At 45.7% G+C, this 20000-nt stretch overlaps 2 protein-coding genes across 5 annotated transcripts in view; one reads left to right on the top strand and one right to left on the bottom strand.

Moving 5' to 3' along the window:
- The first annotated feature begins 255 nt into the window (after nucleotides 1-255).
- Nucleotides 256-11645, top strand: chfr (checkpoint with forkhead and ring finger domains, E3 ubiquitin protein ligase). Of its 4 annotated transcripts, XM_035529637.1 has the most exons (18): nucleotides 260-366; nucleotides 924-1070; nucleotides 1743-1842; nucleotides 2816-2925; nucleotides 3077-3136; nucleotides 4010-4186; nucleotides 4809-4958; nucleotides 5052-5220; nucleotides 5430-5584; nucleotides 5909-6071; nucleotides 6454-6596; nucleotides 6699-6815; nucleotides 6907-6990; nucleotides 7146-7216; nucleotides 7430-7517; nucleotides 7637-7744; nucleotides 8224-8296; nucleotides 9243-11645. In XM_035529637.1, exons 2-18 carry the CDS (start codon nucleotides 953-955, stop codon nucleotides 9283-9285), a joined length of 1929 nt encoding a protein of 642 aa, XP_035385530.1. In that variant the 5' UTR covers nucleotides 260-366; nucleotides 924-952; the 3' UTR covers nucleotides 9286-11645. The 4 variants fall into 4 exon arrangements, with proteins under 4 accessions (XP_035385529.1, XP_035385527.1, XP_035385530.1 ...); XM_035529636.1 differs by having other exon boundaries at nucleotides 256-366; nucleotides 874-1070; nucleotides 4809-5220; XM_035529634.1 differs by having other exon boundaries at nucleotides 257-366; nucleotides 4809-5220.
- A 255-nt stretch (nucleotides 11646-11900) lies between these two features.
- Nucleotides 11901-20000, bottom strand: part of si:dkey-112e17.1 — a 24744-nt gene continuing 16644 nt past the window's right edge. The window contains exons 6-7 of the mRNA XM_027026626.2: nucleotides 18421-18519; nucleotides 11901-14764 (exon numbers count right to left, since the gene is read on the bottom strand). Of these exons, the coding sequence (XP_026882427.2) occupies nucleotides 14210-14764; nucleotides 18421-18519 (654 nt within the window). The 3' untranslated portion in view covers nucleotides 11901-14209. The remainder of the gene's footprint in view (nucleotides 14765-18420; nucleotides 18520-20000) is intronic.

Raw genomic sequence — 20000 nt, 5'->3', positions numbered from 1 at the left:
TTCTGTTTACGTATTAATAAACGTTTTGGGACGTCTTATCCGTTCGTATGTGCCTTAACGTTTACTTTGTTGTGTTAAGCACTGACATCCAAGCCAGAAACCGTTAAACAGCGTATAGTCTAGCTGTCCAGGAGGCGAGGTTTGTTCTGTAGACACGGCATTCCCACAGGATCCCGATAAATAGACGACATTCCCACAGGATCCCGATGTAGTGGCGGCATTCCCACGGCGATGCCCGCCCCTCCCGGTCAGCTGATGTCTGTAAATACCTCCGCTTCCCCGGAAGTGCCTCTTACTCGCGTTCACAACTGAAGGACCGAGAAGACGAGTGCGGGGAAACCTCACGGTGATCGCAGTAATAAAAAGGTAGTGTATGTGGATTAGTTTGGGAATTCCGATCAGCCGCGCGTCTGTGCACTCGGTTAAAGCGCAACGTGGTGTAAAGCCCAGCTAGCCCCAGGCTAACGAGCTGGAGCCTTAGTGCTGCTGGCCTTTTGTTAATCCTGCTGTCCGTACTGTCGCAGGCTGAAGTGCAGCATATCTAACCCCTAACCCGTACCCGTACCCGTACTACTGCACTGGATCGTGTGGTGTTCCTGGATCTGCGCCTTTTCGGTGTCGGTGGTTGGTGGTGTCTAGCCATCATAATGCTTTTGCTATCAAGACATCAAACTAGATTCACCGGCCTGGTTGCACAGTATCACGACTTTATTATCCTTCGTGTTGTCTGATAGCTGCTCTCTTTGCTATTTAGTTACATATCTGGATGTTTATCTGCTGTTTAGGTGTTTAGCTGCATTCATTCTTAACGTTACTTAGAGCGGGTGGACTCGTCACGTTTACGTGTTTCTATTTGCCTACATGACTGTAAAGACGGATGTTAACTGGGCTTTGCTTTCCCCCATCACCACTGTTACTGTGAGATGACATAACGTGACGCACAGACACGGAGATGGAGAAGCGGACACACGGACAGCCGTGGGGAAGGCTGGTCAGAGTCGGCGCGTCCCCGGACTCGGAAGGGACGTTACTGCTCGTCAACAGAGAGTGCACCATCGGGAGAAGGAAAGGTGACGACGGTGTCTTCATCCCTACGATCCAAACCCAGTTACGGTCCATGCCAACTAACTGAGCAAAGTTTCACAAAACTGCTAAAGCGCGCTCCTTTCGCTTTCATAACCAGTCAGGGGGCTTTCCATAACGACCGTTTCCATTTGACAGATTCTTGGTAACAGTCTATTCAGTTTTGCTTTTTTTCTCCAGTGTTTTCTGGGAGACGTTATAGGCGCTCTTAAGCAGTGTCTCGGTTTTATTCAGAGTGTGTGGTGTACAATGCCCTCTGTAGGGTCGATCCGCAGTCTATAGTACCCCCTCCCCGTCCGAACAAAGGCGTCTATTCACTACATGCGTGCGGAATATTAAGTAGGTTTTTGTATGGCAAAGTTCTGTCTCTGTCACTTTGTCTACAACTGTCTGGTTTTTTTTTTTTTAAACACTTGTGTCTGCTTCCCAGCTTGGAATGAAGTAATATAAATGCATGTCTGGGTTAGGTGAATTAGTTCAATAATAACATTGTTTGAATATGTCCTGTTTCTCTGGAAACTGTGCACTTTACTACAATTTTGAAAGAAAAAAGAAAACAAAAAGTGTGTATAAAGTTGCTTCCTGAAGAGAGGAATGTTGCAGGAAGCGAGCGGAGGTGTTTTTATCCGTCTCACAGCGTTTGTATCCTTTCCTTCCAGGCTGTGACTTGTCCTTTCCTGCTAATAAGCTGGTCTCTGGCGATCACTGTAAAATCAGCCAGGACCAGACCTCTGGACAGGTGTGGCTCGAGGACACGAGGTAAGGGTGGGCTGCAGGCTGTGTGACCGTTATTGTGTTCACGTGCACGTTTGAGGTCATGCTCAAACTAACCAACTCCACTCAGTTAACCAGCTGATCAGTTAAATATTGTCACCCTTTTGTTTTCAAGAAGCAGTTTCATTGGAAAGGGAAATTTAACACTAATGTAAACCAAAATACCAACATCACAATACCAACACCATCATAGTTTAAAAACAAAACAGGACCTTTGATAGGATCATATCCATCGTGAGGTGTGAGAGTGTTGAATCTCCAAAAGTGCACTAGTGTTAGTGTTCGGCTCTCCATGTGTTTGGTGCATCAAGACCTGGAGTTGATCTGTTTCCTTAATAAATTGTTGTAGAGTGTGCAGAAATGCATCAGTCTGCACGATTCTGTCCTGGTTCACCATCTCCGCTCTGTTGAGCGCTGCCTGTTCTTTTAACTATAATCAATGATGAAATGAGCATAAAGGATCAAACATGGCAGCTGGTGATTTGCCCTGACCAACGGTGACGGCGTGCGAGCTCTCTGCACAACTATATCTCTTCAAAGTCCTTAAACGGTCAGGGAGAGGCTGATGGACTGAACCCGCACTGTTTGTTCATGCAGCAGTCAGTGTTTATACACTTCCGAGCTGTTGGGCAGAACTTGTGCTGGATAAATGATCTCTGCTTGTAATCCTCACACGCATGTTCTGTTTCTATAGCATGATCATGGCTTTTTTTCCCCCTTAATTTGACGTAACGAGAGTCTTCATAGTACTGCTGTTGCACCAAGACGACAAATACCCAACGTGGTCCCTTGTGCAGATGGGATTTGTAGTCTGCATGTGTCTCACACTGTTTCAGCTACATTTCTGTTTGGGGATGAACTCAGTCTTACGGGCAGCTGCACACATCTAACATGTAAATGGTGGTAAGTGTATGTCTGTGCATTTGTGTGTGCTCATGTTTGTTGTTGTTTATTACAGCACTAATGGCACAGTCATAAACATGTCCAAACTGGTGAAGAAACAGAGCCACTTGCTGCACAGCGGCGATGTCGTCTACTTTGTGTACCGTAAGAGCGAGCCTGAACAGAGTGAGTCAGATTTTCTGTGCTTGGAGTCGACGTTCTGGAACAGCTATGCTCCATTGAAACAATGGCTTGTGTTTTGCACGTTTTTTGAGGGGCTGTTGTGTGATGTCACTGTGGCGACTGTGTTCAGTGCTGGTGGTGTTGCTTTTTACAGATATTGCTTACGTGTATCAGGCACTCAGTCCCAGGCCCACAGACCCCCAGCACACGGCAGGTGAGTGCGTGACTCATATCTGATTTCATGATTATTCATTTAGCAAGGTCGTTTATGCAAAGCAGCTTTTGTCTAAGGCAGAGTACCGTAAGGGATCAGTGTTGGTACAGGGCGGCCATTTCACCACAGTGCTGTGGGTTGGTTCTGTAGTGAGGAAAGTAGAGAATCTTAACTAGGACCAGAGAGTAAACAGATACAGCACCCACAGAAACACAGTAAGCAGTCATTTATAAATGATCTCCAACAGCGTAATGTAATCAAGAGGGTGTAGAGGACCAGGTTCAGTCTAGGGAAGACAATGATTGCTTGTTTTTTCATCTTTATTATTATTTACTTATTTTTCTCTTCATCACTCTACTTATTTTGCTCCTTATTGACTATATTGGTGACCGTTGTTGGCCAGAGGAGGATGGACCCCTCCTTTGAGTTTCGGTTCCTCTCGCTCCAGGGAGTTTTTCCTCACCACTGTCACGCTTGTCTTGCTCACTGGGGGCTTGGACTCTGACATTTGTAAAGCTGCTTTGTGACCACATCTGTTGTAAAAATGCTATAGAAATACATTTGACTTGACACAGTATAACTACTACACACAGTACAACCAGTAAATGTCAGTACAACCAGCACACACAGTATAAGATACTTCATAGGCTGTGTGTTGCCATTCAGGACTTATCGACATTCTGCAAAGAACTGGAGAGTTCAGGGAACTGTTGGCCACTTTGTAGCCCAAACACTCCCAAAATGCTGTAGAAATACATTTGACTTGACTTGAAGCATGTCTTCATAGGTGAAGGTGTGTGTAGCAGGTCATGGAGGTCCTTTGGCCTGTTTTCTAGATGCTAAAATGATGTACCTGTCTGTGATCGTGTGTAGACCCCATGAGGGTGAGGGGCTCCGTGGTCTACAGCCCTGTGGACGTGGATCCTGCCCCAGTGGTACCTGTTACGCTTACTTCCCCATCCCAGGAGGGCCAGTCTCAGCCGTCCACGTCTAGCTGCAGACCCCACCTGTACGCCACCTCCAGCAAGCCACGTCCTGCCGCTGTGTCAGGTGAGGGGGACCGTGCTGGGCTGGACTGCTAGGCCTGTGAAAGGCTGTGGGTCTTTGATGGTGCGGAACAATTTTTCATTTGGTAATATATCACAATATATAGCGATATTGCGATTCTGATACTGCAGAAGATTGTAATATGGAAACGACCTGTCCAAGACCTCGCAGCATTGGTTATCCTGATCAGTCACAGCGCTTGTGTTATCCAGTCTTTAATCTTAAAAAAAGTCACGTGAACTAGTTTTTAGTTGCGGCATCACGGTGCTTTGTTTGTTTAATGGTAAAGTGATCTTGGGTTCTGTGAAAGGCAATAAATAAATATAACTTCATTCATTCATTCATTCATATCACATCAAGGGGCCACAGAATGGTTTGCTCACTGCAGAGCTTAACGTTTGGTCAAGTTTGATTAATATAAACACACTAATAATCAGATACTTGGTTTTTCCTGTTGATGGCCTTGAAGCAGACATCTTCAGTCTTGCTGTGAGTGAGTCAGATTTGATGCAGATGTGATTTTACAGTTTTAAGACCTGCGTTGGTGGATGTCAGCGTGTACTTTGGCAGGAAGTGTCTGAGCTGTGGTCCGGGGCTCTGAGGAAGTGGTTGCTCTGGATTACAGGATATGTTGATGTGAAGACAGAGACTTCTGCTGAGCTGAAGGTCCCTGAGGGGCCCTTAACCCTGACGCAGACCCTCCAAGCATGGGAAGAGAGACAGACGGAGGAGGGCGTGGAACCCGACCGCAAAAGACTGAAGACTAGTGACCCAGGTGACACAATACCTGTAATTTCTGCAGGCTTTGTCCACAGTGTGGAGGTGCTACAGGTGTGCAGTGTAAAGTCACCCCCCCCCCTGCTGTTAGCGGGCCAGTCCGTGTTCGCGTCCTCTGTCGAAGAACCTGCTGTGGGCGTGGCCATGCCAGCAGCCCCTCCCACTACAGTGAAGGACGGTGGGGAAGCAGCAAAAATGGACAAGATGGAGGAATCGCTCACCTGTATCATCTGTCAGGACCTGCTGCACGACTGTGTGAGGTGAGGCTGCGCGACTGTGCGAGGCGAGGCGGGGCGGGACGAGGTGAGGGCGGGGCGAGGTGAGGCTGCACGACTGTGTGAGGTGAGGCTGCGCGACTGTGCAAGGCGAGGCGAGGCTGCGCGACTGGGGGCTGCATGTTGAATCAGTGTAAAGTGACAGAGCAATAGACTGTAAACTAGAGGGTGTGTGTGTATGTGTGTATGTGTAGCCTGCAGCCCTGCATGCACACGTTCTGTGCTGCGTGTTATTCTGGGTGGATGGAGCGCTCCTCCCTCTGCCCCACCTGTCGGTGTCCTGTGGAGAGAATTCGTAAGAACCACATCCTCAACAACCTGGTGGAGGCCTACCTACTGCAGCACCCAGGTGAACACACACACACACCACACCTGCTTTCTGCCTCCACCTTTTACACAGGGCGAGGCACCTGCAGTAGAGCACCATCAGTTTGAGCTCGAGCTGGACTGCCACCTGGTGGATGACTTGATAACAACATGTGCGCGTGCGTCCATGATCCCTCAGCCTTGCTAACTGGAATCCTCTAGTAGTGCAGAGTTAGTCAGACTTGCACACGTGACTTCCTCCCTGCTCTGTCCAGTGTTTGACGAGTGTTCTTCTTTAGTTTGGTGTCTGTAGATGTAAAGTTCGCGTGTCCTGGTCTCTCACTTTGCGGTGTTATCATTCCTTCAGAGAAGTGTCGCAGCGAGGACGATGTACGCAGCATGGACGCTCGGAATAAGATCAGCCGGGACATGATGCAGCCCAGGGTGGAGCGCTCGTACTCAGATGAGGAGGGAAGCTCCGACTACCTGTTGGAGCTCTCAGACAACGACAGCGACGCCTCGGATGTGAGGTCCGAAACCTCTCCTGCTTCGGCCATTAACCTTTTAAAGACACACTGTGGGAAAGTGTGCTTAATGATACATATATGCTGGGAAATTCTCTTAATTGGTATATACAGTTTTTATCCTTTTCTAACCCATTGCTAATGTACATTTTTGTCAGTAGCTTATAATGTATATTGCTTCCTTTTGCCCCCCTAGTGGAACAGAGAATAGTTCTTTGTCTGTTTTAATAAAATCTTTCAGTTCAATTACAATCCACGAGATTGTTTTAAATTCAGGTCTTGTAGATTCATTTCGCAGATCAATAATTGGAACTGGGACAGTTTTGACCTGCCCCGTATGTGACGCGGCAGACTTAAGATACTGAGCACTGCGCTGTTGTGCCTACAGCCAACCCTACATGACGTGCAGGCAGTGCCCAGGATACTGCAAGGATGTGATCTCCCCCGCTTGGTTGTGTGGCTCCACCCAGGAGGAGGGGTCAGTGAAAGCACCTAGAGATGGTCCCTCCACCTCGTCTGATACCTGCACAGGTAATGCTCACGTCAGGCTCAGTATTTGGCTGTACCTTACAATCCATAACCAGCTCATATGAACAGGAAGAATTGTGTCTGTGTGTCTGTCTGTGTCTCCAGCCCCTCAGGAGTACAGGTGTCCCCCCCAGGGCAGCCATCTTATCTGTACCTGCTGTCTCCAGCCCATGCCTGACCGTCGGGCTGAGCACATTGGTTCCCAGAGCTCCCCCCAGCACTGTAAGTGGTCCCCACGACAGCCAATCGCAGAGCAGCTGTGAGTTCTGTGATCTGATTGGTGCTTGAATGCCCAGTTCTTCCACCTCCTTAGGTATGGTGTGCCAGAGGCCTTTCTGCCATCTTTACTGGGGCTGCCAGCGAATTGGATGTCAGGGTTGCCTGGCACGTTTTAGTGGTAAGGCTGATTGGTTGAAACATCACCAGTGTGAACCCCCCCCCCCATTTCCTATGACCCTCACACATGTCTGCTAGCGGTTGTTTGACAGACTCCTCACCCTTCGCTGGCTGTAGTGTTGAAACTAGTCTGAGGGTCTGTGTTTGTGGCTGCAGATCTGAACCTCACTGCTAAATGTCTGGATGGAGTCCTCAACAACAACAACTATGAGTCTGAAATCCTTCAGGTAGAAACTTCACCTTCCACCGTGTAAACAATCTACACTATAGTAGCACATACATGTTACTACCTCACATACGTATCTACCTCATTTCCTTGGTGATCTCAATCATTGTTTTAACAGCCGTGACCTGAAACGAAGCCCCTGAGATGTGTTTTCTGTTAGTTGTACATCTTCAGTTTTTCAGGGCACTTAAACGACTTTTTCCCGCTGTGTCAGAATTATCTGACCTCCAGAGGAGTGACCTGGAAGGAGATGCTACAGGAAGCTCTGGCAGCCACACAGCAGGGCCTTTACCACCTCTCTGGTACACCAGTGCCCTACGCACGCCACCTTCCATTACATAATCCATTCACAGCTGACTGGTACTAGTACTTCACTCACTCACTCACTCACTCTCTTACACACTCATTCACTCTCTCTCAGATTACCGTGTCAGTGCAGACTCTCTCCTGTGTTACTGCTGTGGTCTGCGTTCCTTTAAAGAGCTCGCCTACAAATACAGAGAAAACATCCCTGCTAATGAACTTCCAGGTACTGCCCCACGCACACACATACACGCACGCACGCAACACGCACGCACGCAACACGCACGCACACACATACACGTACGCGCGCACACATACACGCGCACACACATGCACATACACGCGCACGCACGCGCACATGCATGCACGCGCACGCACGCAAACGCGCACGTGCACGCGCGCACACACATACGCACGTACACACACGCATGCACGCGCACGCACGCAAACAGACGCACGCGCACATGCACGCGCGCACACATACGCACGTACACACACGCATGCACACGCACGCACGTGCACACACACACACACACATACGCGCACGCACACACACATACTCACGCGCGCGCACAAACACATACTCACGCGCGCACACTCACACACGCGCGCGTGCACACACACACACACACACACACACACACACAGGTGGTCAGGGTTGAGCCTTGCATACTGCTGATTTAGGAAGTGTGTCTGTCCTTGCAGCCTGTGTGACCTCCAGACCCGACTGCTACTGGGGACGCAACTGTCGCACACAGGTCAAAGTTCACCACGCCATGTAAGTGTGTTGGTGTCCTCACAGACAGGACGAATTCCCAGCGAGTGTGTTGTTTATTCGACTTTGCTATATATGGTTGAGCTTTTGTTTTATCTTTGCAAAGAATAAAAAATTTTGTAACTTATTCCTAAATCAGTCGCCTACACTATACTAGCTTATTCCCCAATCACTTCCCTACACTATACTAACTTATTCCTGAATTATTTCCCTACACTATACTAACTTATTCCCCAATCACTTCCCTGCACTATACTAACTTATTCCTGAATTATTTCCCTACACTATACTAACTTATTCCCCAATCACTTCCCTACACTATACTAACTTATTCCTGAATTATTTCCCTACACTATACTAGCTTATTCCCCAATCACTTCCCTACACTATACTAACTTATTCCTGAATTATTTCCCTACACTATACTAACTTATTCCCCAATCACTTCCCTACACTATACTAACTTATTCCTGAATTATTTCCCTACACTATACTAACTTATTCCCCAATCACTTCCCTACACTATACTAACTTATTCCCCAATCACTTCCCTACACTATACTAACTTATTCCCCAATCACTTCCCTACACTATACTAACTTATTCCCCAATCACTTCCCTACACTATACTAACTTATTCCCCAATCACTTCCCTACACTATACTAACTTATTCCCCAATCATTTCCCTACATTATATAATGTTGCAACTCTGGCAGGCAGAATAAATTGCCAGCAACTAAATGGTTTCAGTATTTTTGTGTAATTCATTTTTCTACCAGCAGAGGTAGAATTTTACTAGGTGTTGCTATGTATCTTCAAGGTCTCATTTTCACTGCCTGTCATGTGTATAATGAACTTGTGCTAGCGTGAAAACGGGGAGTTTTCTGTTAACTACTGGAGTAAATTAAACAAAAGTAACCTCTCATCCCCCCTCCCCTCCCTTCTTAGGAAATTCAACCACATATGTGAGCAAACCAGGTTCAAGAACTGAATCTACGTATTTGTCTCTCTCGGACACGCAGGAGCCACGCCTCTGGGGGGAGGAGCCTGATCACTCTCTACAAATGAGGGCTGGCCATATGGTGGCTCTGAGTTTAGCGCTTTTCTTCTCTAGGTAGTAAATTGGTATTACTGTACGTTACACTTATGCAAAGTCGATCATGTGGGCGTTAAATCCAGGTGCACAGATGTCCGTGTGTATAGATACTCTTACTGCACTTTTTCTGAAAGTTCATTCAGGTTGTTTATTGTGTAAAATCACTAGTTTAAAGGTTTCATTTTAAAATCAAATTGAATTGGCAATCAGAAAGAGACATCTGTACTGTGAATGGGGCCCCTCGTCACATGGGTAGATGGAGCCCAGCGGTAGCCCACATGTAAGCCATACAGCAGAGCTTGTTAATGTCCTCATATCGGCCGACTGCAGCTGGTTCTAGTGGTTCTGGTTGTGGTCCGAATCTAGTGCTTCCACACTTTAGTCGAACCCAGACAGCGCAGCCGTTGGAGGAGCTCGGCTGTGTTTAGCTGTGTGCCCCACTGGGCATTTGAAGCCCAAGCACACGGACCTAGTGCCAGTCTGCCCTCTGCAGAAGGCCAAATGTCAGCGGGGTGTGGTGATGCTACGCTTTAGCCCCTGGCCTCACACCAGAGGAGCTGCTGCCCTCTACCCCACTGCTCTCCTGGGACACACACACACACACACACAGGCTGTGTCATGAGCACTTGTGCTCAACTTGTCTCTGTTGTTTAAATGATGTTTTCCTCATTGTAATCTTGTCCAATAAGGATTTTGTGTGTGTGTGTGTGTGTGTGAGAGAGAGAGACAGAGAGAGATATGGGGTTGAGCGACGGTCATTTTGTGATTCTTTGCGGTGGATAATCACCTGATCTGATGGACGTATTCTAACCTGATCCTGTTTGTTTAAAGTGTTGAACTGAAGCTGTGTTTGTTTCCTGTGTGTATGTGCGCAGTGTGCCCGTGTTCTCCAGCATGTACACCCAACAGTGGACCTGTTTGAATGGTTCTGGATGTCTGTGTCTGGGCTCCTGGTCTTCCAGGGTACTGCTGGATTGTTTTTGATCAGGTTTATTAGTTTAAGTGAAGTTTCCTACATCCTGATGAGAAATGGTTGTTACTGTGTCAGTATAATATCACCTTGGCAAAGATGGCACTTCACTAAATGGGTCCTACCCGAGCGGCATGCTGGCCTTACCGAAGCTGTTTGAACCCTTTCAGTCTTTCTGTTTACTGCTGAAAAATGGACCAAGCTCAAAATAAACCAATTTAACCATTCAGTATTAAAAACTAATGAGGGCCTGTGTATCCAGTGGTGAAGTAGAAGTGAGATTTTTTTTTTTTTTGGTATTTTTATGTATTCCAGCATCCTTGGTTTTGGGATTTTTGTGGGGGGGGGGGGGTTGTTTTTGTTTTTTTGCTTTTTGGAAAGATTGGTTTTGAGCTGCAGTTCCCCAGAAACAGACAGAACCTGCCAGTCCAGCTGCTGAGCGAGTCAGGCTGAGGCTGAGTCCAGCAGCTGAGCGAGTCAGGCTGAGGCTGAGTCCAGCAGCTGAGCGAGTCAGGCTGAGGCTGAGTCCAGCAGCTGGAGTGGCTCTGATGTGCCTGAGTCTGTGGCTAATGTGTGACGGCAGCAGTATCTGTGTGTGTGATGGCATTTCAGTTACTGCTGCCACAAGCTGATGTGACCATCAGTAAGGCCTTTTAAATCATTGTGTGGGTGGGTGCGTGTGGCGGCGTGTGGGGGTGTGTGTGTGTGTGTGGGGGGGTAGTTTCTCACACCACTGCATTCCTCAGAGGCTAAGATTAGGGTCTGATCTCCAAGTCAAACCCTGTGTTGTTGAGCTCACTCTCGCAAGGGGTGTGGGGGTGTGAGGGTAATTTCTCACACCACTGCATTCCTCAGAGGCTAAGATTAGGGTCTGACCTCCAAGTCAAACCCTGTGTTGAGCTCACTCTCGCAAGGGGTGTGTGTGGGTGCGCGCGCGTGTGTGGGTGTGTGTGTGCGTGTGTGGGGGTGGCTCCTGTTCTGGCCCTTTGTATTATGAAAAGGGAAATATTAAATGTATTCCATATTTCTACTCCTCTCCTTTCTGGTAAAAAGGGTCTCTGTACTTCTACCTCAGAGGGGACATCACGTGGAAAACTCTCCTTTCTATCCTTGTACTTTATCAGAGTAGGCAGAATGTAAACAAAGGCATCTAGACTAGTGCCGTTTAAGCTGATGTCTGTAGGAATAATAGTGCCTCTCTGGACTAATAAAACACCCCTAATGTGCTGTAGAAACAATCTAAAAACAATGTGTACTGCACTAATAAAGAGCATCATATAAACAACCTTGAGTGCGATTACTCTGGTATTAAACAAACACGCCAAACACGAGGGTGAGAGGTTAGTCCAAGGTTGTGCCACTGGCGTTGGGGCATGCTGGGCTCTGACCTCAAACTAGAGTGGCATCTTACTAGTGAACAGTATTAATGACACATCTGTTTACATCGACAGTTGTCGCTATGGCAGCAATGAAGTTAGAAAACAAAAAAAAATTTTAAAACGATTTTTTTTTTTTTGCCCCCCAGGAATGATGCATTAGCCAAATGCATATAAATGTTTATTTGTTAGTTACAGCTCCCCCCGTACATTAGAATATTACGGCAATGCATTTCACTTCACATGATACAACAAACCGAGATATATGACGACATTGCATGTGCATACGTGCTAGCCCATAAGGGTCCGTTAATATTCGACAGCATGTGTGAGTTATATAGCAGCATTAAGAGTTGCGCAACAAAGATCACGTGTCAATCAAAGCGATGGGCGCGAGACGAGCACATCCTAAATGACGGCGTGCACAGGACGTAAGGACGTAAGGAGACCCACGCTCGTGGATAAGGGACCAGACGCGCACGAGATGTCTGGACCGTGCAGTACGGGTGCGGGTACACAACACAGCTGTGTGTTAGCCAGGCTCATCGGGATGGACGTAGAGTTTCAAAAAAGGATTTGGGAATTTTGTAGTGAAAGCTTTTACAATCCACAATCTAGGAAATGACATTTCCACTAATGTAAATATTACATGTAACATCTTCGTTAATCTTATATAATATTGAGTAGTATCAAAACTATTACAACAAAGCAACACACACACTTAATGACTTTTGCAAATATGGAATAGGGTTAAACATTTATCAGGCATGAGTAGATGAGCAAACCCCACCAAACATCCAGTCAGACACCTCAAGATCCACTTGAATGGCTCCTCAACATGGCGTTTAGCTGATGTGTTTGTCTAAAGAGACTTAAAATTATGACTGACACTTTTATCCAAAGCAACTTAGTTATGACTGAGTACAACTTCAGTAATTGAGAGTTAAGGGTCTTGCTCAGGGGCCCAACAGTGGCAACTTGGCAGTGGTGGGACTTGAACTGGCAACTGTCTGATTACCAATCCAGGACTTTAACGACTGAGACTCAATGGATGTGATCAACACGGATCTGACTTTCATTGATAATTATTTACGCTGAACAAACTCCAAACATTTGACAGCACCACAGCCGTCATAAACATGTGGTTGAGTGCAGAACACTGTGTTATTCTGTTTCTATTCCTTGTGTCAGAGACAGACACCCGGATGCGCTGTCATAGAATTATTGTAATATATATTTGGGATTCATTGGGATCTTAGTGACTAAACTAAATCCAAACATAAGGCAGAGAATCTGAACTATGCCATGACACTCTCTCTCCCGAGCTACTGGTCAGTCTGCCCAGCGTGTATCCTGCAGAGTTGGTCCTCCATATGAATACACACGTCTCACTGGTCTCTGCCAGAACACGAGCCCTTTAAAATCTTGCCCCTAGCTATCCTGTTCTTTCCAGTGTTAGCTGCACTACTGGTGCTATTACAGCACACTATGGCATGTTTATTGCACATTTGAGTGTGTGTTTGTCTGTTATACACTCAAATGCAATAAACACTCAATAAAATGTTCATTTGTTTGTTTTACTGGGTGTTTATTGCATGTTTGTTGCATGTTGTATTGTCTTTATTGTACATTTGTTTTCCCAATTATACTCTTGTTAGAATACTTTTTTATTGCTTTCTAGAGATTATATATATATATATATATATATATATATGAAGCAAAAAAGTATCCTAACAAGAGTATAAAATCCTTAAATCCTCATTCAGCCTGCCTTTCCATAAACTCAGGGGATTAAATAACATCTTCACTACAGGCAGTATGTCAGAGCGTTGCACTACATCTCTGAGCTATTGTCAGTGCACGTGTGGAGGCGTGGGGGAGGGGTTTCCTACGTTTGGGGGAGGGGTTTCTTACGTGTGGAGGCGTGGGGGAGGGGTTTCTTATGTGTGGAGGCGTGGGGGAGGGGTTTCCTACGTTTGGGGGAGGGGTTTCTTACGTGTGGAGGCGTGGGGGAGGGGTTCACACTCCAGCATGGCTGCAGATATTTGACTTTTTCTCTTCATCTCTGAGACTGTTGCTGTTTACGCTCGAGTGCTCTAGCGTCTTGTGTCTGCCACAGCGTCATTTAACAGGGACAGCAGGAACTACTGGGATGCTCTTCCATTCAGTTATGTATTCAGGAAATTATATGATTCTTAGTAGTATTTTTATTTTGTTGTATTTTTTTATTCCATGCTGTATTTTAAGATAAATAAATACTTTGTAAAATTTCAGGGTTAGAGACTGTTAAAGACAGTCTATGTTTAGTTGTTATGACCTAAAGGAACTTAGGTCACATTTTAGGAGCCATTCAGGCAGACAGAGAGAGAATTCCACTGAGTTTCTCACAGCCACATGTGTTCATCAGCAGTCCACTTCACCCATTGGCTCAGCAGGTCACATGACCGTTTCCATACAGCCTCCCAGCCCAATCTTACTTGACGTGTTTTTCAAAATTTCCGAATGGCTCCCGGTTTAGGCGGACGTGATTCCCAGCTAGAGCTCTCGATCTCATGGGACTCTCATATCCCTGCTTGTTTTCCAGGGAAGGTTGCACTCGGTGTTCCGCCAACACCAGGGGCTGTAGCTCGTCCTCCACCGAGACGGGTGCAGGCACTGAGCCATGCTCATCCTCAGCAGGGCAACTGCCACTCTCCACCCGTCCTTGCAGCATCTCCTGCTGGCCAGAGGTGGCGCTGTTTGGCTCTGGATACTGCTGGCATACCTTTGTGGCATTTCCTGTAGCGCCCCCAGGTGGCTTGGAGGCTGTGGAGAGGAGGCCACAACAGGGCCCAGTGAAACGCACTCGCCACAAGCCGCCTGACGAGTTCAGGTGCTGCTTACGCTGGACTGACTGCGTGGGTAGGTAGGGGGCGGAGCTTGCAGAAGACTCGGGTTGGCAGCCATTTACTTGGTCCCGGAGTGCGCTGAAGGGTAAATCCTTCAGCCTTGTGTCATTACGAGTTTTCACAGCAGAGACGGCAGAGCCCTTAGGAAAAGAAACAGTGAGTCATTTTAACCTCTTAGAATGCACAGTAATAGTGTTTCTGGCTGAGATTTCCTGACCCTGTCATTTTTATTTAGGGAAGCTTGCGTGTCCTAGCAGCCCTGTCAATTAAACTACATCATCATCACAGGCACTTATGTTATTTACAAACAGTCCAAACACAGAGGCTCAAATCCTGCAGAGAGGAATGAGGCATGACCCTCTGACGAGTGTGTAGTTTACTACGCACAGAGTTTACTAGGGGAGTGTAGTGTAGTGAGCACGTTCATATTTTACTAGCAGAGTGTAGTGAACACGATCATACTTTACTTGGAGAGTGTAGTGAGCACATTCTTAGTTTACTAGGCGAGTGTAGTGAGCATGCTCAGACTTTACTAGGAGAGTGTAGTGAGCATGCTCAGAGTTTACTAGGACTGTGTAGTGAAAACGTTCGGGGGTTACTAGGAGAGTGTCGTGAGCACATTCAGAGTTTACAAATAGTGAGTATTGAGCACATTCATAGTTTACTAGGACAGTGTAGTGAGCACATTCTTAGTTACTAGGAGAGTGTAGTGAGCATGCTCAGAGTTTACTAGGCGAGTGTAGTGAGCATGCTCAGAGTTTACTAGGACTGTGTAGTGAAAACGTTCGGGGGTTACTAGGAGAGTGTCGTGAGCACATTCAGAGTTTACAAATAGTGAGTATTGAGCACATTCATAGTTTACTAGGACAGTGTAGTGAGCACATTCTTAGTTACTAGGAGAGTGTAGTGAGCATGCTCAGAGTTTACTAATAGTGTGTAGTGAGCACGCTCAGTTGACTAGGACAGTGTAGTGAGCATGCTCAGAGTTTACTAGGAGAGTGTGGTGAGTATGCTCAGAGTGTAGTGTAGTGAGATCGTTCGGGGGTTACTAGGAGAGTGTTGTAAGCACGCTCAGAGATAAGTAGGAGAGTGTAGTGAGCATGCTCAGAGTTTACTAATAGTGTGTAGTGAGCATGTTCGGGGTTTACTAATACTGTGTAGTGAGCACAGTCTAGGAGAGTGTAGTGAGCACGTTCAGAGTATAATAGGAGAGTGTAGCGAGCATTCTCAGAGTTTACTAATAGTGTGTAGTGAGCATGTTCGGGGTTTACTAATACTGTGTAGTGAGCACAGTCTAGGAGAGTGTAGTGAGCACGTTCAGAGTATAATAGGAGAGTGTAGCGAGCATTCTCAGAGTTTACTAATAGTGTGTAGTGAGCATGTTCGGGGTTTACTAATACTGTGTAGTGAGCACAGTCTAGGAGAGTGTAGTTTACTAGGAGAGTGTAGTGAGCACGTTCAGAGTATAATAGGAGAGTGTAGCGAGCATTCTCAGAGTATACTAATAGTGTGTAGTGAGCATGTTTGGGGTTTACTAGGAGAGTGTAGTGAGCACTTTTGGGGTTTACTAGGAGAGTGTACTAAGTACTAAGTTTACTAATATTGTGTAGTGAGCAGGCTCTAAGTTTACTAGGAGAATATAGTGAGCACACTAAGCATTTACTAGGAGAGTGTAGTGAGCACCCTCAGAGTTTACTAGGACAGTGTAGTGAGCATGCTCAGAGTTTACTAATAGTGTGTGTAGTGAGCATGTTTGGGGTTTACTAGGAGAGTGTAGTGAGCGCACTCAGAGTTTACAAGGAGAGTGTAGTGACCATGCTCAGATTTTAGTAGGAGAGTGTAGTGAGCACGCTCAGAGTTTACTAATAGTGTGTAGTGATGACGTTCGGCGTTTACTAGGAGAGTGTAGTGAGCACGTTCAGAGTTTACTAGGAATGTGTAGTGAGCATATTCGGAATTTACTAGGAGAGTGTAGTGAGCATTCTCAGAGTATACTAATAGTGTGTAGTGAGCATGTTCGGGGTTTACTAGGAGAGTGTAGTGAGCATGTTCAGAATACTAGGAGAATGTAGTGAGCACGCTCAGAGATTACTGGGAGAGTGTTGTGAGCACGCTCAGAGTTTATTAGGAGAGTGTAGTGAGCACATTCAGAGTTTAGTAGGACAGTGTAGTGAGCATGCTCAGAATTTACTAATAGTGTGTAGTGAGCACGTTTGGGGTTTACTAGGACAGTATAGTGAGCACGCTCAGAGTTTACTAATAGTGTTTAGTGAGCATGTACTAATAGTGTGTAGTGAGCATGTTTGGAGATTACTAGTAGAGTGTAGTGAGCACGTTCAGAGTTTACTAGGACAGTGTAGTGATCATGCTCTGAGTTTAGTAGAAGAGTGTATTGAGCATGCTCAGAGTTTACTAATACTGTAGTGGGCACATTCGGAGTTTACTAGGAGAGTGTAGTGAGCATGCTGAGAGTTTACTAAGAGAGTGTAGTGAGCACATTCGGACTTTACTAGGAGAGTGTAGTGAGCACGTTCAGACTTAGAAAGTGTAGTGAGCATGTTTGGAGTTTACTAGGCAAGTGCAGTGAGCACGCTCAGAGTTTACTAATAGTGTTTAGTGAGCATGTACTAATAGTGTGTAGTGAGCATGTTCTGAGATTATTAGCTGAGTGTAATGAGCACGCTCAGAGTTTACTAATACTGTGTAGTGAGCACATTCGGAGTTTACTAGGAAAGTGTAGTGAGCACACTCAGAGTTTACTAGCAGAGTGTACTGAGCACGCTCAGAGTTTACTTTGCCACCATATGCAAACATCTTAAGGCACCTAGTCTCATAATAAACACTTTATTCCATCTGCCCTTAAAACTGCCGTAGTGGCAGTTTTCTGAAGGAACCTGGCCTGGACCCCCACGAACACTCTAATTACAGACCAATTTCTAACCTACCATTTGCATCCAAATTGCTGTAAAGAGTCGTAACTTGTCAACTGCAAGACTACCTCACCATCTATAATATCTGTGATCCCTCTCTGGTGTTGCCCCTCACAGCACTGAGATCGCTGTGGTGAACGTTACTGAAGATCTGCTCCACTCTGGGAACTCCGCTGCCATAAACATTCAAATTCTTCTGGATCTCAGTGCTGCGTCTGACACTGCTAATCATGAAACTTCCTTCACCACCATTCCAGGTTCCTCTGGTTCAACTTATATCTGGTTTGCTTCTTACCTTTCTGGTAGGTCCCAAGGGTAAGACTAAACCTTCTACTGCCCCCGTTACACCCACAAGGTGGTCCAGTAGACCCAGTCTGTCACCAGTAAGGGGCAGACCATGCAGTGCTGTCCTGCAGGACATGTGACTGCCATGCCCTTTCACACTTTAACACTCATATTTTAACTTTGCTCCCAACTTTATTCTTTTTAGCTTTTTTTCTGTTAAATTGTAAAGCAACTTTGACTGTGTAGAAATGTGCTATATAAAGGATTTTATAGTATTATTTACTATGAGTGAAGTAAGCTCAGTTTTCTAGGAGAGTAAACTAGGAGAGTGTAGTGATCACACTCAGAGTTTATTAGGAAATTGTAGTGGATAATTTGCATATGGGCGTGAAAAATCCAGGTAGTTGAATTGGAACAGATAAATGTTCTGATCCAAGCTGGAGGCGTGTCTCTGCTGGAGGCGTGTCTCTGTTCACCAGTTTGGTGAAGGGATGGGTGGAGTCCCACCACTTCTGCAGCTGAGGCAGAGGGGACAGGAAGTCCTGAAACATGCGATATGCCCACGATCGTGCGCTGCTCACCGAGCCAATATGGATGCCCTCTGTAACCGTGGAGACGTCCGGAGCGGCCTGGAGATGGCTTGGTTCTGTGTCGGTGTGTCGTAGAAACTGTTCACACTGCTGCGAAGGAAACAAGACAGACAGACTTTACCATCAATAATGTAAAACAAAGGTTTTTATTTTTAATCAAATATGGTTCAAGATTTATATGGTTTTTCTGAAATAGACACGAGAACATCCGTTTAAATAAAAAGGCTTTAATGATGAATGTTCGTGGCTGGAATCTGAACATGAGATTAGATTGAGAGATTATCCTGTATGCAGATTAGCACACTGGGGCTTCTGTACCACACTGATGAGAGGTAGGTGTCCACCCCACAGGAGGGACACGCCCACACACACACAAACACACACACACCTGCCACGGTCCCAAACACGCACATCTTAGTTATTCCACACACCTGTTCCTTGTTTTTCCTTTTTTGTTCTCTGTTATTTAAGTCCACAGGTTCTTGCCATCCTGCGCTGGGGTCCGATGTCTGGACCTGCTCTCTAGTGCACTGTATTCCTGTGTTTACTCTATACACTGAGCTCTTACTACTGCATTCAATTCACTCGAATTTAATTATGGAATTATTAAAATAACTATGGAATTATTAAAATGACTATATAATGAGTTAATAAAATGACTATTGATAGAATTATTAAAATGACTATATAGTTCATTATTAAAATGACTACACGTGGAATTTTTAAAATGACTATGGAATTAATAAAATGGCTATATATAGAATTATTCAAATGACTATACATGGAATTATTAAAATGACTATTTATGGAATTATTAAAATAAATATATATGGGGAAGACTACTAAATGCATATCAATTAATAAATGCATTTAATACTGACTTCCTGTTCTTCAGACAGTCAGGGTGTCATGATTAGTCCCTCCCATGTTCCAGCTTCCGTAGTTTCCCTGTGTTTTGTGTTTTTGTTCCGTTCCTTAGTTTCGTTTTCTCCACCCCTCGTTTGATTGCTTGCACCTGTCCCTCATTTCTACCTTTGGTTAATGTATTTAAACTCTGTTGTGTGCCTTGGTCATGGCTGTTCATTGAATGTGTTTAGTTCATTGTGTTTGCATGTTTCTTTCGTGTGGTTGTGTTTCTTTGTACTCTGTGCCTATGTGTTTATCCTAGCCTTCGTGTTTCCCAGCCCCGAGTTTTCCTAGTGTGTTTATCCTAGCCTTCGAGTTTCCCAGCCCCGAGTTTTCCTAGCGTCTTGTTTTAGCTTGCTTCCCCTGTTTGCCTTTGTGTGTGTTTGTTTGTTAGCTCATGTATCCACATACTCTCCATGTCGACCCTGGACTGCCTTAACGATTCTGATTCTGGATTTGCCCCTATTAAATCTTGCCCTTCTTCGCACATGCATCCGCCTCCTTACAGCTCGCTGTTAGACAGGGTCACATTTTCCCATTGTGCACATGCTTAAATAATTCCATTACAGGAATATGACCAATCGATGCAACATGACAAACATTTTAACCAGTCGCTGTCAGGCTTAGACATGTGTGCCATACCTGACAGACATAGTGCGACGAAG

This window comes from Electrophorus electricus, chromosome 9, assembly GCF_013358815.1.
Source record: "Electrophorus electricus isolate fEleEle1 chromosome 9, fEleEle1.pri, whole genome shotgun sequence".
NCBI classification, from domain to species: Eukaryota; Metazoa; Chordata; class Actinopteri; order Gymnotiformes; family Gymnotidae; genus Electrophorus; species Electrophorus electricus.
The sequence above is the reverse complement of the archived record's forward strand: the minus strand, read 5'-3'. Positions and strand labels throughout refer to the sequence as shown.

Coding starts and splice junctions, on each gene's coding strand:
- chfr (XM_035529636.1), top strand. CDS start 953: ATGGAGAAGCGGACACACGGACAGCCGTGGGGAAGGCTGGTCAGAGTC. Junction 2,926..3,076: donor TAAGAGCGAGCCTGAACAGA/GTGAGTCAGATT, acceptor TGCTTTTTACAG/ATATTGCTTACGTGTATCAG. Junction 7,745..8,223: donor CCCTGCTAATGAACTTCCAG/GTACTGCCCCAC, acceptor CTGTCCTTGCAG/CCTGTGTGACCTCCAGACCC.